The sequence below is a fragment of the Octopus sinensis genome, linkage group LG6 (genome assembly GCF_006345805.1).
Source record: "Octopus sinensis linkage group LG6, ASM634580v1, whole genome shotgun sequence".
NCBI classification, from domain to species: domain Eukaryota; kingdom Metazoa; phylum Mollusca; class Cephalopoda; order Octopoda; family Octopodidae; genus Octopus; species Octopus sinensis.
This window is the reverse complement of record NC_043002.1, coordinates 35,062,859-35,084,369: the sequence shown is the minus strand read 5'-3', so window position 1 is coordinate 35,084,369 and position 21,511 is coordinate 35,062,859. Positions and strand designations below refer to the sequence as shown.

General features: G+C 34.1%; 1 protein-coding gene across 2 annotated transcripts in view; it reads left to right on the top strand.

Annotated features, from left to right (window-relative positions):
* The window catches only part of LOC115213527 (SWI/SNF complex subunit SMARCC1), a 40,550-nt gene extending 19,292 nt beyond the window's left edge, over window positions 1-21,258 (top strand). Inside the window, exons 4-24 of one of the 2 annotated variants that reach the window (XM_029782547.2) lie at window positions 603-850; window positions 1,323-1,392; window positions 2,482-2,557; window positions 4,210-4,287; window positions 4,537-4,599; window positions 5,820-5,923; window positions 6,022-6,152; window positions 6,463-6,557; window positions 6,856-7,082; window positions 7,709-7,822; window positions 7,928-8,084; window positions 9,504-9,626; window positions 10,250-10,571; window positions 11,868-12,020; window positions 12,524-12,612; window positions 15,530-15,589; window positions 16,497-16,775; window positions 17,108-17,242; window positions 17,368-17,524; window positions 18,147-19,298; window positions 20,423-21,258. In XM_029782547.2, coding sequence (XP_029638407.1) covers window positions 603-850; window positions 1,323-1,392; window positions 2,482-2,557; window positions 4,210-4,287; window positions 4,537-4,599; window positions 5,820-5,923; window positions 6,022-6,152; window positions 6,463-6,557; window positions 6,856-7,082; window positions 7,709-7,822; window positions 7,928-8,084; window positions 9,504-9,626; window positions 10,250-10,571; window positions 11,868-12,020; window positions 12,524-12,612; window positions 15,530-15,589; window positions 16,497-16,775; window positions 17,108-17,242; window positions 17,368-17,524; window positions 18,147-19,298; window positions 20,423-20,496 — 3,907 coding nt within the window. In that variant the 3' untranslated portion in view covers window positions 20,497-21,258. The remainder of the gene's footprint in view (window positions 1-602; window positions 851-1,322; window positions 1,393-2,481; window positions 2,558-4,209; window positions 4,288-4,536; window positions 4,600-5,819; window positions 5,924-6,021; window positions 6,153-6,462; window positions 6,558-6,855; window positions 7,083-7,708; window positions 7,823-7,927; window positions 8,085-9,503; window positions 9,627-10,249; window positions 10,572-11,867; window positions 12,021-12,523; window positions 12,613-15,529; window positions 15,590-16,496; window positions 16,776-17,107; window positions 17,243-17,367; window positions 17,525-18,146; window positions 19,299-20,422) is intronic. The other variant, XM_029782548.2, reaches the window with a different exon arrangement.
* Window positions 21,259-21,511: the final 253 nt, after the last annotated feature.

Here is a 21,511-nt window from a genome sequence, read left to right as displayed (position 1 = left end):
GCAGAATTATCTTGTTACTAAAGTGTATTGCTATTTTGAATTATTGCTTAAGAAGTTAACCAGCTACTCATCATTATTTTTCACCAAGTACCCTGCTATGTCATTGATATTTCACTATACTCTTCCACCTCTTAATTTACTTACAACTTTAATATCTCCCAGAATATCTGCATGTCTTCCATGAGTTTGATATTATATGTTACTAGATGTTTCAGTGTTGTATGCTGGGTACTTCAGTATTGTATATTACTGTGTACTATTAGATACTTCTACCATGATAATGATTAGCAGAAATTATAGGCTTCCATTTGAAGCAGAAAAGAGAAACTGGACCAGTGAGGAAGCATAAACCATGTTTTGCTTGGAGGCTAGTCACCATATGAATTACTTGGATCATGTCAATGGGCTTGTTTTTATTTGTTATCTGAAACTGGTGCTTATAAAATCTCATATCATTGATATTAAAATATTAGTAGTTAATTCATAATTTTCTACATTGTATTTGAAATTATAGTTCTGTCTGAATATTTCTCTTTGCCATAACCCAGTAAAACACAAGTTTGCTATGCAATGTAATGTTTTATTATATTTTATCTTTTTAGGAGACGCTTCGACTTTCAGTCACCATCTCGCGTTGACAGAAATGTTGAAATGTTTATGCAAATTGAGAAATCACTTGTACAGAATAAGTGCCTGATTTTACCCATCATATATATCCGACCTGAGGTTGATAAATGCCTTATACCTAAATTGAAAGACATTATCAAAAGGCACCAAGGAGCTATAAGTGATAACCCTGAAGATGCCACCCACATTGTACATCCATTATCTGGCCATACAGGTTTGGATGGTGAGTTAGAATATGTCTTTTTCTAGTTTTTTTGTCTTAAATTCTTCCATATCAGCATTAATTCCTTGTCAATAGATTTCTATTATTTTGGGGCCAAGTAAACAAAAATCAAAACAAAAGTTTAAAATGGTTGCTGTTTTGTATACCATCATCATCTTTCAACACCACCCTATCTGATTTATCTATATGTTCAAAGCCAGTGGAGTTGCCACTCCATTTAGCCCAGCTTTTGCATGTAGAGAGGAAGTGATTGTCATCAGAGTTAAAAGTTCTCTTGTGTGACCTGTGTGAGAGTATGCAATCCATTTAATCACTACATAAAAGATGTTAAATATAGTCATTTCTACTCTGTTCATAAAAATATTAGTTTTCTATTACTATTCCTGACTTGTTTTATCCTACAAATAATTCTTGTCTAGCATTCATTTTCAACTTCAATTTTTCTTTCAAAACATTCTATATTTAATTGTAGATGAGTGGTTCCGGCCTGTAATGAAGAGAGATCGCCATTGTATAGTTCACTGGTGGTTTTACCCTGATAGGTAAGTTATAAAAACTACTAGTATTTGTTTCAAAATCCACCAATAACATTAGATGTACACACTTCCAAGATCTGGCATAAGTATCCTGCTTAATCATGCTGTTTGTATATGATACTTTATAACTTTTGCATGGCTCATATAATATCATGATTATATATTGGTAAACTTGATATGATATATCAAGTTTACCAATATATAATCATTGAGCCATGCAAAAGTTATAAAGTATCATATGTCTGCTTTTCTTTGCTGGTATGAAAGCATGGACCTTTTGAAGCAGTATTTGATGGTTGGATGCTCTTCATGTTACTAACTCTTTTAGTTGTTTTTACAACACCCAAAGACGTGGTTGTACCTATTCTAAAAGCTTGGAATGTAACTGTGTTGATAAGCTGGATCCCTTATACTTAAAAGTTTCATGCAGTTGATGATAATCAGCTATACTGATTTGTAAATCTGAAATAATGAAATGGAATAATGGTTAGGGTATTTAAAGGTAGTGGATGCCTTTGATTAATTGCATTGTAAATGGTGTTATTGATGACGTGTGTTGTTTTTGACAGATATCAGCAAGTGGTACGTTAAAATTAATCACACTGTTGGTCATGTTGTTGGTGACATGGCTGAACATTCCACCACTGTAACATCATTATTCAATCATATTGGTCCACTTGTTTTACATTTGTATTTTTTCATGTTGAGAAGGGGTAAACAAATATATCATTGAGTCATTGTTTTACTCCAGGATACCCTTCTTGTTTTTTTAAGCACGATATCTTTTATATCTCACATCTTCAAGGATGTGACAAAGTTTAACACCGAATCTTCAAATAACAACTACAATCCATGCAGTAAGCTTTCAATTAGTTTCTGTCTGCACAACTTCACTCATTAGGCTTGAATCAATTTCGAGTTACGGTAAAAAGCACTTGTGTAAGATGCCTTGCAGTAGGATTGAACCTACTTGTAATTGTGAAGTTAACGTCTTTACCATTTGGCTATATCATCAAGTGTGTATAAAATGCACATATCTCCTGCTATTCATCACACTCTGTTATTTGAAACATTCCTCTAATTTTTCTTCTATAGCTATGATACCTGGGTGACTGAAGTCAACATTGAACAAGACCCCGAAGCTCCCTATTGTCCAAGCGGTCCCTGGGAAGTAAGTATCTGTGGCCTGAGATTACATGTAAAGTTGTATGTGCTTATATTTTTGTTTCTTATTTTTAATTTCTCCCTTTCTCTGTCTTTTTCACACACACACACACTCTCTCTCTCTCTCTCTCTCTCTATGTGGTACATGTGCATTGAATAGAAGTATTTCTCTTTCTCAATTTAGCCCCTTTTTTTCTTCATGTCTTGGTCTTCTGTGATTTGCAATTTTATCTTGTTTACTTTTGTAAATATGATTTTAGTATACTGTTGTTCCCCACCTCTATCTTTTTCTTTTGTGTTGCCTCTTAGTTACTTCTTCCTCTCTCATCCACTCCCATTTCCTTTACCTTCCCTGCAAACTGACATTCATCATTGATCATGCCTCCACCCCTGTTCACTACTGAACATTCCTACAGCTATCTGCTACTGTTCTCACCTTGTAGCTGCCATCTATCCTATACTACTACTATTTCTTTCATTACATACTTTTACCACTTCTTGTTACTCTTCTGGCACTATCTCTACTGTTTCTCTCATCTTTTCTTTTATGCTTCCCTTTTTACCTCAGTCTGTTGTGGAATCACCCTCTCTTCTACTCATTAATAGTCATGTTGTCATGAGCAAACATAGACAACATTGAGCAGTGAGGATCTTGGTATAAAACAATTCCACAAGTTCAGGTGTCACGATAAAGTGCAACTAGTTCATTTTGTGAAGTGGTGGTTGAATGAATGGAAATGTTAGGGGTTCTTGTGACCCTGTGTAATCAGGAAGACCCTTAGTCTTTTCTTATTGAGGACATGACAACTTTTCTAGTGTTTGTGCTTCAAAAAAATGCATCCAGTACACCCTGTAAACTGCTTGGTGTTAGAAGGGCATAAAAACCATACAAAAATGAAAATGGAGAAGCAAAGGCAGTGATTCAAACTGTGATGAATGTTCAACCCATGTCAGCATGGAATGTGGACTAAAATGATGATGATGAGGAATATGAGATTCACAATTATTGACAATTATTCAGCTGTTTTAATTATGATATTTAGTTTGATTTTTATGTTGAACAATAAATTTTGCTTATTGCAAAATATGTTTTGAAATCTCTCATAAATATATGGATGCCAGTATTGCTGTGTAGTGAAGAAATTTGTTTTGCAGTCGTAGTTCTAGATTCAATCCCACTGCAAGACACATTGGGTCTCTTCTATCACGACTTTAGCTAGTTTGATTTATGTCATCACATGAAATTTGGTGGTAAACTTAAATCCATCAGGCTATTTAAAATGACAACTTGACTTTTAGGTGGCAATAGTATACTACACTCTTTTCCTAACATTTAGACTAAGTCTCTTGTCTGAGGGCAACTCAATATCTTGAAATGATTTCTGCTGCAATGATCATGATTATCTCCACAACCTCATAGGTTGATCATGCATACTATCATTCCTAACCTGACTAATCCACTAATAAAAGCAGCATTAGTTCAGTTTCTACATTGAACTATTGGTTTGAGATACATTGAATACTTTATATACCATCAGAGCTGTTTTTGATAATGTAGTCTGTATCTATTGACATTCTGTTAATGATTTCAGTGTTTCCATTTCTATGTTTGACCTAATACTGATTTTAGGAAATTATTTATATCTATTTGTCTTTTAGATTAATGCACGCTGGCTTCTTGATCTTGAAGAATTCAATGAGTGGATGAATGAAGAAGATTATCTGAATGAAGATGAGGTAAGAAGATTGATGTCTTTCACATGCTGCATCTTTTTTCATATTTTGAAAAAGAAAATGAATGTTTTATATTGATACCTATAATGTATCAAATTATGGAGCTTGCTTTCCTTTTCAAATAATATCTTATTTTTCTTGCTTTACTTTGCTATGACATGACTACTTTCAAGTATTTTATATTTTTTTTTGTTTAGAAAAATATTAAGGAAGTACATATTGTATTGTAAATAAATGTCTTTTTTTTTCTAGATGGAGGGCAGCAATACTAGGAAGTCAAGACGTCGCAACATTGTAAAACTCACTGTGGATGATGTAAGTTAATATGTGGAACACACAAGATATATTTCTACCTCTTCATAAAGCTATATGGAGCCCATGATAAATTTCTACTTATATAGATATTTGGAGCAATGTCCACAACATTAAAACATTAAGCTAATACCTTATTTGTTAAACTTTTGTTCCTTTTCTGTTTTTTCATTATTGTATGTACACATCACTATATTTCTGTCTCTTCATAAAGATATGTGGAATATACTAGATACATTTAACTTGATATTTAGAATACAAAAGAATACAAATATGATATATTTCTTTCTTTTTATGAAAATATTTGAAAACCATTAGTGTTGAATTGTTCATTGTGTAAGAACTATTATCAACTACCCTGTTTTACTCTTGTCAGCATGGAAAATAAACATCAAAATGATGACAGCTTTATTCTTTGGGTATTAACTGATCAAAATATTCATCTTCTATGTCAAGAATAGGGATTATGTTTTGTTTAACCCTTTCGTTACTATATTTCTAATTGAAATTCAATCTTTCTGTGTTTCAGTTACATTCTAAAATAATCTTGAATTTAGACTAGTTTCATGAAAAACCTCTCACTTTATTATTCATTGACATATTAATGTAATTTTTGGAATGCAATTTAACAAAAGGTTCTTAACCAAATCTATTGCATAATTTTTGTATCGAAAGTGAATCTGATTACAAATAGCTACAACAAAATATAAAATTATTAAAATTTTGTTTAAACATCATCATAAGAAATGAGTTATTAGCTAATATTCAATAATAACATTTTAAATATAGAAGAATTTTGCACATTACTTCATTATCTATCTAGATTAACCAGATTTTTTGGATGTAAAATTCGTAAATATACAACCATGCCCGTATCTGTGTTGGTAGTATCTAAGAAGCATAACTAAATTTTTTTTAAATGTTAAGCATGAAGAAAAGAGCAGACTCTTGTTCAAAGGTATTTCAACCATGATGATCCTGTCTATTTTTTTTCACTGACATAGTATAACCCAGACTACATTATCTAATATATTCTCTTTTAAGACAGAAGTGGTCTGAGAAAGACTTTGCTGCAAATTTAAGCAGCTGTGTAGAGAAGTTCCTTCTTTGGCTTGTATTTCTACATATTAGAAAGGCTACATTCAGTTTGGCTTTCTTTTCCTATCTTTCTCTGATTTATAAATTTTATTTACATTGGCTTTTTTTTTTGTTTTTTCCATCAGATTAATCCTAGCATGGACTCTGAGCGTAGGGACAAAAGGGGTGACAAAAAGGGCAAGAGGAAACGTTCTCCTTCCCCGGTCATTGAAAAGAGACGTAAAAAGAGGTAATTTACTTGGTCGAGTTTAATATTTGAAATTGTTGGATAGTTAGTATTGACATCAGTATTTCAGAGTTTTAAAAATTTTAATGTTATTTTTACAGCAATCGTGGACAAGCAGTGACCTCTGGTAAAAAGAAACCTTCTCGCGAAGATGAAACTGATGATTTAACAAAGGATATGGATGATCCAACCCCTGAGCCCAATATCCAAGAAGTTTCCATATCAAAGCAGAGTGAGTTGACATTACTTAGGTTCTCTTGCTTGACTCTTTGTGTGTGTGTGTGTGTGTGTGTGAGAGAGAGAGAGAGAGAGAGAGAGAGAGAGAGAGAGAGAGAGAGAGAGAGAGAGAGAGAGAGAGAGAGATTGTGTGTGTGCAGTATGTCAGATATTTAAAAAAAATATATTTAACAACAATATATTTTGGATTGTTTTTCTAGCATATTTCAAATAGTTTGAGAGAAATATATTCTGTTATTTTATGCAGAACTTTTGAATGATTTACAATTAATTAAAAATATATTGATGTTCTATTTTCACACTAGCTACCACATCTAGAAACTCCAAAGATAGTGAGCTGCAACCAATTAAAGGTGGTACTTACATTGATCTTGATGAAGAGCAGGGAGATAAAGTGAATGTGAGTTTAGCTTTGTTATTATTTGATTTTACTGGTCTTAATATTAAATGTCTTGACCTAGAGCTGGCAGAGTTGTTAGCACACCAGGCAAAATGCTTAGCGGCATTTAGTCTGTCTTTATGTTCTGAGTTCAAATTCCACCAAGGCCAACTTTGCCTTTCATCCTTTCAGGGTTGATAAAATAAGTACCAGTTGATTACTGGGTCGATGTAATCGACTTATCCCCTCCCCTGAACTTGTTGGCCTTGTGTCAAAATTTGAAACCAATTTGAAACTCTGACCTTTATGGGTTTTACAGTATGAACGAGAAGATAGTAAAGGCTCATGTACCACATCACCAGCACCTGATGAAGCTGCAAAGAAAGAAAAGAAAGAAGAATCTGAAGATAATGTTACAGAGCAGACACATCAGATCATCATTCCTAGCTATGCTGCTTGGTTTGATTATAACAGTATTCATGCCATAGAAAGACGTGCTCTTCCAGAGTTCTTTAACGGCAAAAACAAATCTAAGAGTCCAGAAATGTAAGTTTATTGTATTTGATCTCTCCTACTTTGAGACAGTAAAAGACAGTAATTGTTAGAAGTACAGTATCTACAAATTACATATGTTTACATGTGTTTCTTTACTAAAGTAGAATTCTTTGAGAAATGTTATTTCTAACACTAATGATTTGGCTATGAATTGGGCAGAACAGTTTTACTTTTCACTAAAGATAGGTTAAACTAACTAAAGCGCTCAGTGGAGTGGACATAACAGTTCTAGAGGAGACAATATTGTGTTGCTATAATCACTCAGATACTGTGTTTTTGTATTTATATTTACATATGTTGCAGCCACTGTATTTCTGTGTATATATATATATATATATATATATATATATATATACATATACAGATACTGTGTATGTATATGCTTATATAAAGACTGTATATTTATCTATATACATGTATATTGTCACTGTATTTCTGTATTCACATGTTATTGCCACTATATATATATTCCCATATATATATGGAGATTATAATTTTATATTCATATACATAGACAATGTATTTCAGTATGTCTTGTGTTGTCATTCATTTAAAAATAGTTCTGGAAAATATGATTTCCCCCTAACTGTGTTTGTTTTACTGTCTTTGTTCCACAGTTTTATGGCCTATCGTAATTTTATGATCGATACTTATCGACTGAACCCTCAGGAATATCTTACCAGTACTGCATGTCGACGTAACTTGGCCGGAGATGTGTGTGCAATTATGAGGTAAATATGGCAATTTTTCTGTTATTCAAGTGTTGATATCATCATCTGTGAAGTGATGAATTTTTCAACAATTATCTGATAAAATTTGTACTATGTTTCTTACAGAGTTCATGCTTTCCTTGAGCAATGGGGCCTTATCAATTATCAAGTTGATGCTGATAATAGACCGACACCCATGGGACCTCCTCCAACTTCTCATTTCCATATACTTGCTGATACTCCATCAGGACTGCAGCCAGTCAATCCTGCCAAAACAGTTCAGGTAAGCTTTATTACTTAATTAAGAATAGCAAATTACTGAGGTAATATTGGATTTGAGTAGGATACTTCATTTCTCCATCTACATTACTGTAGACAGAGCTACAAGGAATAGTTGTTTTTGTTTTAAAAAAAAAGCACTATTCATTATTCTACAATATTTATTGGTAATAATTAACTTTAATAACATCATTATTATTTAAGCATGTTGGCTTGAAGAGAAAAGTTTATCATGAAAAAGTAGAATTTTTGAAGCATGTGTAAGAAATGTAATGTTGGAGCATGGTGAGATGTGAGTTTTGAATTTGAAAGATGTGCAGAGAATTGAGCTGAGTTAGATGTGTATGTTGATCTGCATGAAAGAGAGAGGTGAACATTAAAGGAATTAACAGAGGCATTAGAATAAACCTGCACCGGTTTGGAGAAGTGATGTGTGAAAGGATTATAAAAAAAAAAAAAACCTAAGCTACTGGAGAAGAGTACTTGTAGTTGCTGAGGCCTCACAGAATAGGCAACAAAATGCTGAGATATATTCCAGCATAGAAAGAAAAAAAAGCTTCAGTTTTTATTACTTCTAATGGAAGAGGAGTGTTTCTTCAAATCTGCATTTAAGGGCAAGTATTTTAAGAGTTCAGTGTCTTTATTTAGTGTTAACTACTCAGTCATGAAGTATTTTGTTTGACTGCTGATTAGATTGTTATGACTATATACTCCATTGATATGAAAATATACTAAATTGTAAAGATCATATATGCTAGCATAAGATGTTGAATTGAAAAAATATAAAAAACATAGTAGTGGTTGTGGGATCCTAAATGTAGACTAAAGGAAACTTTTGAAGAGGTGGTGGAATGATAAAGCTGGGTCTCACAGACAAAACTGTTAATTGGTGATAGTGTTGTGAATCTATGGAAGCATTGAGAAACAGAAATGATGAAAAAATATGTTGATAAAGATATTAAATAAGATACAATGCTCTAGCTTTTCTTATTCTGTTTATCAGAAAATAGATGTCAATCTTTCCTTCATGATATAATGATAAATTTATTTTGTTGCTACAATTTATTCACAAAAATACAATTCCACATTTTAAAGATGGAACAACTCAACTTATTAAAAATGTGTATATTTCCACTGTGCCCTATTTTTCACCTTATTCTTTCATATGAACTGTACACACAATCATGTTAAGGTTAGGTGAATTTTATATACTGTCACATGGTGATCAAGTCAACACTCAGTGATATTAAGGTCTTGTGAATTTGGTATGCAATCATGTGAACACAATATACAGTGATATTAAGGTCATGTTAGTATACAGTCGTGTTAAAAGCAATGTTAAGTCTGTGAACAGTTGTGTTAAGGTCATGTATACAAGCTATTTTTTTTCTAATCCTTGTAATATGTGGATTCTATTTTGTAGCCGTCTGCTGCTCAGCAAATTGTGAACTTCAATGATAAAAATAAAGAAAAAGATGCTGATGACAAGAAGGATATATCCAGCTTTGGATTGAGAACTGACCTGTATGCAAAGAAAGCATTGAAGGTAACGAAAATTTTCTCAGATTTTAAAATGTTGGCAGTTAAGGTTTTGAACTCGAAATTCTAAAGATTAAAAATTGTTATAAGTGTGCATTACATTACTGCAATATTTTACAGTTGAGTGCACATGATAGTGCTGTACTGTTTCACTGTTGCACCCTCATTGTTATTACAGTGCTACAGTTGAGTATGCATCCTTGTTACGGTGGTGCAGTTAATTGCATAATGTTATTGTTTGTCTCTAAGATCAGCTAGAAGAGGGAATAATTAAATGACTGCAGTACTTTGCTGATATTTTAATGAACACTAATTTCCATTCTATCTTTATGATGTCACAACTCAGATTTTAATTGAGTCTGTTCATTATCTCAACATTTTACCATAACCCTTTAGCATTTAAACTGGCCATATCTGGCCAAAAGTATTCTATCTGTTTTATGTTCAAACTGGCCAGATCTGGTCTCTCACACCTACCCTACAATATTGTTTTAAAAATTAACAGCTACCTCATCAAAATCTTGTAGCTACAAGATAATGCATGATTAGTTCAAAACAATGTGGATGAAAAGGCATTAATTTTAGTAAACACTAAAGGATTAAGGAAAACAATTTTCTTTTCTTTTCTAGGATAAAGGTGCAGCTACCAGAACTCGAGAATGGACTGATCAAGAATTACTTCTTTTACTGGAAGCTATGGAAATGTATAAAGATGACTGGAACAAAGTAGCAGAACATGTAGGCAGTCGCACGCAGGATGAATGTATTCTGCAGTTTCTCAGATTGCCTATTGAAGACCCTTATTTAGAAGAAGACTTTGGTAACATGGGACCTTTGGCATATCAGCCAATTCCATTTTCACAGACTGGCAACCCAGTTATGTCAACTGTTGCATTCCTAGCCTCTGTTGTTGATACAAGAGTTGCTTCAGCGGCAGCAAAAGCAGCTCTAAGTGAGTTTTCTTTTCTTTTCTTTTTCATGTTTTGTTCTGACTAGTGTGACTCTGATGGTTAGCTGTTAATATCTTTTGTAGGAATATCTCTGGAATTTGATGGTTTTTTTTTTATGATTGTTGTTTTTTAAATTTATATTTTATTGAATTTGTCTGCTTGACATTTTGGCAAACAATGATCTAAGAAGCCAAAGTAGCTTCAGATAATTGAAATAAAATATTCATCAGAGTAAATTATTCATCACACACACACATATATATTGCGCAACACCCGCAATGCATCTCACCAATTAACCTTTTCTCCTTACATCTTTCTGTGTGAAGCTTTCTGTACTAACAGCTCCACGTACTCTATCTGAAGGTAAGGAAGTTTTACATGCTTGCTGGAGCTCTGTAACACATCTCCAACTTCAAACAATAAAACCAGTAATATCAACACTCACTCTAAACATTCTTATTGCCAACCTTTCTCTATCACCCCACCTATACATCTACTTTCTAGACATGCATGTACTAAACTTTATTATTATTCTGTGTACCCCAGATAAACAATTTACCCAGAGACTAAATAAAGCTAAGATGAACCCTAGTGTACCATAGTTCAATGAAGGCTGAAACTTTGAAATCAGTGTCATCCGTTTTCCATGCTGGCATTGGTTAGATGGTTTGATTAGAGCTGGCTAGCCAGAGGTGCACCAGGCTCCAGTCTGAATTTGGCATGGTTTCTTTGGCTGGATGCTCTTCCTAATGCCAACTACTTAACTGTGTGTGCTGGGTGCTTTTAATGTGGTGTTGCTTGAGTACCTCCATGTGGCACTGGCATGAGTGCTTTTTACATAGCACAGTAAAATAATACAGTGATATTACTTAAACGAAGGCCATAGGTATTAACTGATTTATACAGCTTTGCTTAAATTATAGAATATTTTCCTTTGTGCTAGAAGTAAATTTTGTTGTATCTTAAATTTAATCCAATCCTTTTCCTTATCAGTTAGAAAACCAAAAAAAAATCGATTTTCATTTTTTATCTAGATAAACATGATTTATTTAAGTTAATACCTGAAACTAATTTCTGCCTCCTCTTTTCTTGTTCACACTTTCCAAAGAAGCCAAGATTTATTGTATTGTTTTACACCACAATTCCTATTCCTGCTTTACTGGATGAATTTCTCTGTTCATAGTTTTTGTTTTTCCCTATTTCTTCGTATTTTCAACAACTTGCCTTTGGTTTCCTAGAAGAAAAATAGATTTTCTTTGTCCATTGAAATTAGGGAAATTTTGTTTTATAATTTTCAGCTGAATTCAACAAATTGAAAGATGAAGTACCACCAGCTCTCACTAATGCTCATATGAAAGTAGTTGAAGAAGCCATCAAAGAAGGCAAGAATGTTGATGCCAATTTTGGGTTAGACAGAAGTGGTATTGCAGGCACAACTAAAGAAGAGACAGGTGAGTTAAATGTTTAATGTTGTTATTGTTGTTTTCTCTTAAATCTGATAAACGCCTAGGTTTGTCCTATTTCTTTCTCTTAAACTATTAAATAATGTTACAACTTTGGTGTTTGAAGTTCAACTTTTGCTTTCTTATTGCCTGAACTACAACATTTGTTACTTTATATATAAAAAATGTTCACAGCAAGTGTGGCAGTTAATAGATCAAACAGTTTTCTTTAACCCTTTTATTACCATATTTCTGTTGAAACGCACTGTCTTTATTTCAATTAATTTTGAAAATTATGAAACATTTTATTATAAAATGAAATTTTGATTGAAAGTTTTAATTTTGATCATATTATAACAAGAAGTTTGTATCATAAAATGAGGGGTAGTTTCAGGCAGGCTGCTCATTGTTCAAATCAAGGAATCTTTTTATATTTCCAGATTGTCAGTATTATTGGATTCGTTATTTGTGAATTATTTTTATTGTTATTGATATTCTGTAAATTCTTCTAGATGCTGCTGAAGCAGAGGCACAAGCTGATGCTCTGAAGCAAACAGAAGAATCTGCTGTGAAGGATGACCATAAAAAAGAGAGAGGAACGGTAATAGATTTATACATACTAGTCATATTAAACAGATTTTCCTGAAACTCAACATCACTCAACTCCTTGGAATAATTTGATGGTGTGTGAGAGTAGGATACTTTCCTCTCACACTATCAATTAGTAGTAACAGCAAAATGGTCATCATCATTGTCATTGTCATCATCATCATTATCCTTCTGCTTTCCATACAGGCGTACCTTTGTGGCCTGAGTGTTTTCTTATTCAAAATTACTACTCTTCTACACAGTTGGGAATAACATCTCAATTGTGCATTCCATTTTTGGTATAGTTTCTATGGCCAAGTTCTTTTATTAACCAACTTGCAGAGAATACTGGACATAGATTTTGTCACAGCAACAGCACTAGAGAAGTAGTCATGTCCTTGGTTTGAGTAAAGTGTCTTCACTATACATTTTCTCTGTTCATTCAAGGCAGTGTGACAAAAAGAGTGAATAGAAGAGAGAGAGTGATGATAGAAGAAGCATGTGGTTGAGAGAGTATCTCAGAATGATGAGAGAAACAAAGTAATTGGAGCAAGAGAGTGGTTGAGGAGGGAGTAATGGAAAAAGAGACTGTGATGGCAACTATGCGAGAGAGGGTAAGCAAGAGAGTGATAGTAATAGAGATGGGCAATAGTATGACTGATGGCCGAGAGATAATAATCATAATCAGTATGTTAGTCTGCTTACATTGGTGTGGGCATGGTTGTGTGGTTCATTTTGCAACCATGTAGTTTCAGATCCAGTCACACTATGCGGCATCTTGAAAAAGCATCTTCTATAGCTTTGAGCTAGTCAAGTGTCTTGTGAGTGAAAATGGTTGATGTGAAGCCCATCGTGTGTGTGTGTTTATGTTGTCTTCTTTTGTGGGACACAATATAAACAGCATACCAAATAGAAGTTTTCTTAAATTAAGAATTATTTATTATATAAAATAATTAAAAACAAAACTCTTTGAAAACCCCAGAATGACATGACTCTTTTGGAAGAAGATTTTGTATTGTGTTAGTGCTTTCACTATTATCTCACTTCATAGTGGCATAAAGGATTCTCAACTTGAATAACAGCTATGTGTTAGTGATAGTAGGAGGATTTGGCTGTAAAATATTGCCTCAAATAAGTATCTCTCCAACCCATGCCATCATGGAAAAATGGATGTAAAAAAAATGCTTGGTTGCATATAAAAAGTATCAAATTTATCTCTTCATTTGTCTCCTTTCATGGGGAATATAATCAAAATATCCTCTGGCATATCATCTTTCAGGAGCAGACTAGTATTGACCATAGAAATGCATTTGTATTTTAAGCTAGTTGTGGATGTAAGTATGGTTATATGTAAGAAAGTAAAAATGATTCTCATTTCATATTTCTCTGTATTCACACCCAGTTAAATATATAAAAAAAGAAAGAATTAATGTTCTTAGAAAAATATGGATACATTGAATCATATTGCCATAGCATGGATATTTTCTGAAGTATATTTAGCAGTTAAAAACCACAGAGCATGTGGGAAATTGGTATTGAAATTTTAAGGAAAAGTCATTACAACAAGCTGTTATGATTAATAGGGTTAAATGACAAAATAATGGTGAAGTAACAAGGTCAAAAGCCTTGTGGTATTTAGTCATGTTTTGAATTTAAGTTCTATGGAGAAGTTGACTTAGCTTTTTCAAAAGTTTGGAGTCGATGAAATGATGAGCAAACAAGTACTGGTATTGATTTAATCACCTTCTCACAAAAGTTGTGGCTTTGTACCTATGTTAAAAGTTATCATTTGGATTTGTAAAATAGCAACAATATATTTTGGGAAAGAAAACTTAATAATACAATCAGAATGATCATAATGATTTATTAGGCACAACAATTTTTGTTGTATAACATGTTCTGATTAAGGATCTATAAGGCTGTTGAAATTGTTCCATTGCAATTAGGTTTTTTTGGGGGAGAAATTGAACTTGGCACTACAAGCAATGTCACTACGTACAGCAGTGAATTAAAACCATCTTGGGATAAATTCTTAAAGAGAGCTGGTAATTGTGTTATCCACAGGCACAATGCTATGACTGCTGTCATAGATGAACTGTCAGATTCTTGTGTGGTTCCCAGTACCTTATCAATTTGGTCATTAATGTTGAAATATTTTAGGAGTATGATATTCAAAAAGAATCAAAGGTCCTTCCCAAGTCATAGGTTCATAAGGCTGGTTTATCGGATTCTGTGGTGTATAGATTCCCCTCCTGGATGGGACACTAGCCAGCTGAGTGGACTGGAGCAGCTTGAAATCAAAATCACAATCTTACTATCATTAGTGCAACATCCTAAACACTAAGTCATGTGCCTCCACAGTATGATATTACTGATCCATAAGTTGCGAGTGTTTATTTTATTGGCCCCTGGTGAAATGAAAGATAAAGAGAGTTTATAAGAACGTAGAAACATGTGACATTACACTACATATTCTAAATCTGACCCCTTACCATTTGTGCTAACTTATCTTGAAATTATAAGGATTAACTTATCATTTAGCAGAGTGTAATTTTGTATGGAAATGAAACTATAATTTGTTGCCTATTAACTCAATTTATACCAGTTCTAGGTGTCTCTGTTGTATACATCAGTGGCTATACCTGCACTTAGTCTCAGCATTTCAGATCAAAAATCACACACAAATACTCATCCATCCTCTATATTCACTACCATACAGCAACACTCCATCTTACATAAATACACACAGCTCATATAATCCATATATTCACTGATAATGTCCCACAACAAATTACATGACAGTCCTCAAAATAGAACAAATTACGATTTAGAATTTTTAAATATATTTATTTGTAAAGATAATCTCAAATAATAAAAATGTTGTTATAAAAATAGCTTCTATCCTAGATTTGTTTGTCATCTTTTATTAGACTGAAGAATCTATGGAAACTGATGCTAATGAAAAAAAATCTGACAAAAAAGATGATGAAGTAAGTGATTTTTGTATTTACAGTGTGTGAAATAACAATTTAGCTGCAGTTTGTTATGTTTTGGACATTTATTCTGGTAGGACTTAACAAATTTGTAATTGGATTTAGTTTGGTTTCTTTGGTCACTTTTTAATATTTATTGGCTAGTTTGCAGTTGTTTTATTGTAGTCTACTTTATTGCTTCTGCTCATGAATAAAACTAAAAACTTCAAACCCACTAAATACTAGGCCTCATCAATTTGCATGATCTTGTTATTGTCACAAATATAACATTACTAAAAGTGCATCTTAATAATAAATCTTCCTCTTTATGGTTCTGGAAATATTCCTACTCTGAGATTAACCCTCTGCGAAACACAAGTGTGACCCAAATTGGAGTAGTTATCTGCTGCTACTCAAACATTCTAGATCACATTACCTCAAAAATAAAATAAAATAAAATATCCCTTCATTAACAGCCTTTAACATTCTTTTTCTCCATTTAATTTTTACTATAACAACCCCTCTCAACTTTCAAGCTCTGTAACACCTGCTTTGTTCACCTGGTCTGTTCATCTTGTCTGTGTTTTACTCTGCAAATTCTCCTCTAAACATTTTGTCCAATCATTATTTCCACAACTATTCCTCTCTCAATTTCTGCCTTACTCACATTTTTCCTGCATCAACTGCTTTGATTTCACCAGTCTAAAAGAATTTCAAAACAACTTTCTCTTCTTGCTAACTAATAAGGATAACACTTATTTGCTAAACTAGGTACAAGGCCACACAATTGGGGGAGGGTATTGCTTATATTGACCCAAATGCTTGACTGGTACTAATATAAATTGTTGATAATGATGACATTAAAACCACTTTGTGTTTAGTTATGTTTTAAATTTTAATCTCCAAACCTTGTTCTGTTATCCAGGAATCTGGTCAACAAAGAGGTGGTCCTACATCTGGAAGTGGTACAACATTGGCTGCAGATTCTGCTGAGAAGATCGACAGTAGTGTTGCAAAACAGCAACAGTCATGCCCAAATGCTGGTGACGGGGATGATAAAAATACCAACAATGGGCTTACTGGTGATGTTCACAGCAAGAATGATGTTGCTGCTAAAGTAGCTACGACCTTTGACCCTAAAGAAAAGGGCAATGTTATAACAGCTGCCGCTGCAGCACTTGCAGCTGCTGCAGTAAAAGCAAAGGTAACCTCTGTATATTTACTAGAATTATTATCATCATTATTTTTAGTAAATCTAAAGAAGTTTATCATTGCATCTCTAGCTGACCACTGTGTTCCCGAAATGTGTGTATAATTATTGTTTGCTGAAGTGTGAAGATGTTTGTGTGCATCTCATCAAATTTGCTTTGTGGTGATATTTGTTGTTCCTTGTGTTATTTTCATGTTGTTCTTGTTTGTTGCGTGGGTTGTGTTATATATATGGGTGGTGATTGTGTAGAATGCGTGGTTACATTCATTGTTTCAAAGTATGCTAAAAATTTATCAACTACTCTACTGTTTTGTTTTAATCTGCAGCATCTGGCTGGAGTAGAGGAGCGTAAAATCAAAAGCCTGGTTGCTTTGTTAGTTGAAACTCAAATGAAGAAATTAGAGATCAAGTTAAGACATTTTGAGGAACTTGAAGCAATCATGGATCGAGAAAGAGAAGCAGTGAGTTGACCATTAGTTTATGATGAAATCATGTTCTAATTATTGTAATTATGTTGTTGTTATTTGACATCTTTAGTTTCTCTGTACTCTGAAATGTTATGGTCATTATCTGTTGTCTTTCTTAGTTGGAATATCAACGTCAACAGTTACTCCAAGAACGTCAACAGTTTCATATGGACCAAATAAGAGCTGCTGAATATCGTGCCCGACAAATTGCTGCACAGCAACATATGAATGAACAACGGCAGCAAAATCAAGGAGCTACAGCAGCAGGGGACCAAGGTAAGGATTTCATAGTTACTCATTTCATGTCTATCATATCATTATCATCATCATTTAATGTCTGTCATCCATGCTGGCATGGGTTGGACAGTTTGATAGGATTCAATGAGCTGGAGGATTGTGTCAAGCTCTGTTGTTTGTTTTAGTGTGATTTCTATGGTTGGATGGCCCTTCCTAAAGCCAAACACTTTACACTATGTCTTGGGTGCTTTTTTTTCATGACACCAGCGCTAGTGAGGTGGGCAAGTAACTTGCAAAACGAAGTAAAAGCCTCTAGAGTTTTTGTAGGGAGAGAGGGACTTTATACCAGGTAGTGAGAGGCTTAAGGTATGATAGAGGCACAAGCACAGGTGTCTTACTATACAGGAGATACATGGCTTCCACATATTACATAAGGGTGAATTGTACATTCTCATTAATTATATCATTTTGGTAAGTGCTGGTACTGTAGAGCAAGAGGAAAGCTTAGAATAAACCAAATCTGTAATACAATTTAAATTCTTGACTAATACTGTTTAACTCTATTATCATCATCATCACAAATGCTCTTGGAAAAATGATGTCATAACTCATCACTCAGCTCTCTTTAAAATCTCACCTGAGGTGTTTTTCATTGTTTCAGGTAACCAAGGGTCTGGATCTTCTTCAAACCAGAACACATCGTCAGCTTCCCAAAACCCTGCATTAGCTGCTGCAGTTGGTCCTAATTATCCACTGCATGGTTCCCCAATGCCACCACAAGGTCCTCAAGTCCATCAGCATGTACCTCATGGATCACCTGCTCCACCTAATCCAACCAGTCAAACACCAACTCCACAACCTACACAGCCAACACCACCTCAGTCAACACCAGCCGCTTTACCTTCGTCTTCTGCCAGTGTCACCCCATCTGCTGGTCAGCAAGCCACTTTGGTACCTAATACTAGCTTCAGCCATACAACCAATTTCAATCCTGCGTCGGCCAACAATAACAGCAACAACAACAGCAGCAGTAATAGTAACAGTAGTACCAGTAGTAACTCACAGTCTCATACATTTCCTCCACAAACATCAGGGAATTCTCAAGGACAGTCACAGCCTGGTCAGTTCTCTCAGAGTGCCAGTGCGGCTGGCCCAGGGGCTGGACCAACACCTATGATTCCTCAGCAAAGTGGTCAACCAGCTGGAGGGGCACCACCTGTCTCTACACCTCACCAGTATCCTCAGGGACCAATGCCTCCAGGTCAGTCTCCATATATTTCTCATAGTGGTCCACAAGGCCAGGGTCCATTTCCTCAACAAGGACCTCCTAATGCTTCTCAGAGCCATCCATTAATGCCACAACAAGGATCAGCAAATACAGGCAACCAACCACCCCATCCATATCCTCCACAACAGGCTAGTCATACTCAACCGTATACCCATACCGGTCATAGCCATCCTCACTATTCTCCACAGCCTGCAGGTAATACAGGTGGTTATCCACCATCAACACAAGCTTCACAGCCACACTATCCTCAACAGGGTCCTCCACAACAAGGAGGTCAGTATCCTCCATACCATCACCAGGGACCTGCACAACAGAGTCAACACTTCCACCAAGGCCATCCTCCACAACAATATCCACAAGGCTCTTATTCGCAACAAAATTACCCTGGAGCGCCACCTGGACAAAACACACATCCTTACACTCATGGATCTGGAAGCCCATACTCCACTCAAGGTCATGGTATGCCTCCACAAGGAACACCAATACCACCAACTGGACGACAAATGGCTACATCAGGTACCCCAGGTGAGATAATACTTGTAGAATATATTTTAATTAATTATCGGTTATTGATTAAATTGCATGAACTTCCAAGTAATGTTCTCTCTATTATAGTCCTTTACAGATCGTATATTACTGTTACAGACCTAATAGTTCACCTGTCACTGTTATAGTGCTTTATAAATTATGTATCACTGTTAAAGTCACCTAGTAGACCATATATCTCTGTTATAGTTCTCTAATATACCATATTTCACTGTTATAGCCCTCAATTTGGTTTGTTTTATAGAGTTGTTGTAAAATAGTATCTGGTGTCCTTCAGTGCTGGCTTTTGTTATTTCTGTCTTGAACCCCCTCCCATGTTAAATCAGTACCTTACCTTATTTTGCTGATCATCTGCCGTCTCAATTACAATAAATAAAATACATGCCTGTTCTGTATATTTAGTTTTTGAGATGTTTGTTCAGTGGTTCATCATTGCCATCATTATGTATGTGTATAAAACATTAGACTCTGTGTTTCTTGAAATAGAGTTCATATTTTACTGTTGTCAAATGCTTCATCTTATTTATGCACATTGTTCAGATATATGTTATACAACTACTATTCTGCAGATAGAATTACAGTTACTACATTTGTTCAAGACAACTTTAAGTTTACCCAGAATCCATGTGTCTTTAAAACATTTCATGTGGTGTAATTTTAATTAGGATGTAAATGATTTGGGGGCAATTTTATTAGTCGTGATGCATGAACTTATTCTGAAATTTTCAGTGTTACACTTATTTTGTTTGCATATAATTTTTGTCTGAAAAATTAGCATATAATATTTTAAAATTTTAGAAGAATGTATTTTCAGCGTAAAGATTTAACTCTACTTTGTCATGGTTTAATTGATTAGGAACAATTATGTGACACAATGTCAGCAGAGTTGATGTTTGTAACAGCATTGCTTAACTCTTTGCCTGTTCAAAGCATTTTCATAAAATGTCTAGTATATCACATGAAACATAGAACAAGCAAAGGGTTAATTACTAATATGTTTCTAATAATAATAGTACCCTTTCCATATACACACTAAACATAAGTTATCATTCTCTCAACATTTTTTTCTTTTATTGATTTTGTTGTTTTTTTTTAATTTCCAGGCGCTGCTACTGCAACAGATGTTGCTGATAGTATGGTGGTCCAATCTCCTGCTACACCTTCACCTAAACCATAGATCTTTAAGCCACACAGTGTTTTCTTTTCGCTCACCTTTTCTCTTTCCAATCACCTTAGCTTCATCATACCACTGTTTTATTTCTAGATATACACTTATAGTTACTGTCAGCCATACTATTAAAAGTTATGGAACAGCTCTGTTTTGTTAGGAAACTGATCTATTTTACTGTCACAGCCATTCTTCCTACAAGTAGTAGTAATGATATTACTGCTATTCATCATCATCATTATTATCATCTTCACTACCATTATTATTATTATCATCATCATAATATCATCTGTTTCATCATCGTGTCACTCTACTTCTTTCTCTAACAGCTCTGTTTTTCCCAATACATCAGTGATATCACCTGGATCACACTGTTTACCCACAGCTGGACTTGTTCACCTCAATGTCTTGCTGCTGTTTTCAACAGTCATTATAATTTCTCTTATAAATTCATTATCTAGTGAAAGAACAAATCAGTCATCTCAATCACATCATTGTTCATTTTTTTGTTCCTTTCTTACATCAACCTGTATCTATCTTCCAACACAATTAACTTACTCTCTTAATTAACCATCTTCCTCTTTTGTTTTCATCTATTGGTTTTTTTTTTTTAATTTCAGCTAAATGTTTACAGAAACATTTCAGAAATGTTAAGTGAATATTTTCTAGTTATCACATTTTGGCCAATATTTCAGTCACCTGTAGTTCATAGAACTTCCAGCAATAAAAGATGTCATCTTTTTATTATATATTAAACAAAAAAAAAAAAAACGTAATATAACTTTATGGTTGTTTATTATTAATATTATTATGTTTGACATATGAAAGGTATACTTGATCTCAACTCAGTAACCCATATTGGAATGTATTTGGTTTGAAATTTTTGTCACCTGAATAGAATAACAGGCCCACTTCTTTTGGTGAGATTTCTGACATTCTTCTTCCTGCCACATAGTGGAGGAAGTCTGGTCTTAAATTTTGTTTTGCAGAATTGTCTGTTTTTGTTTGAAAAAATAACATATAT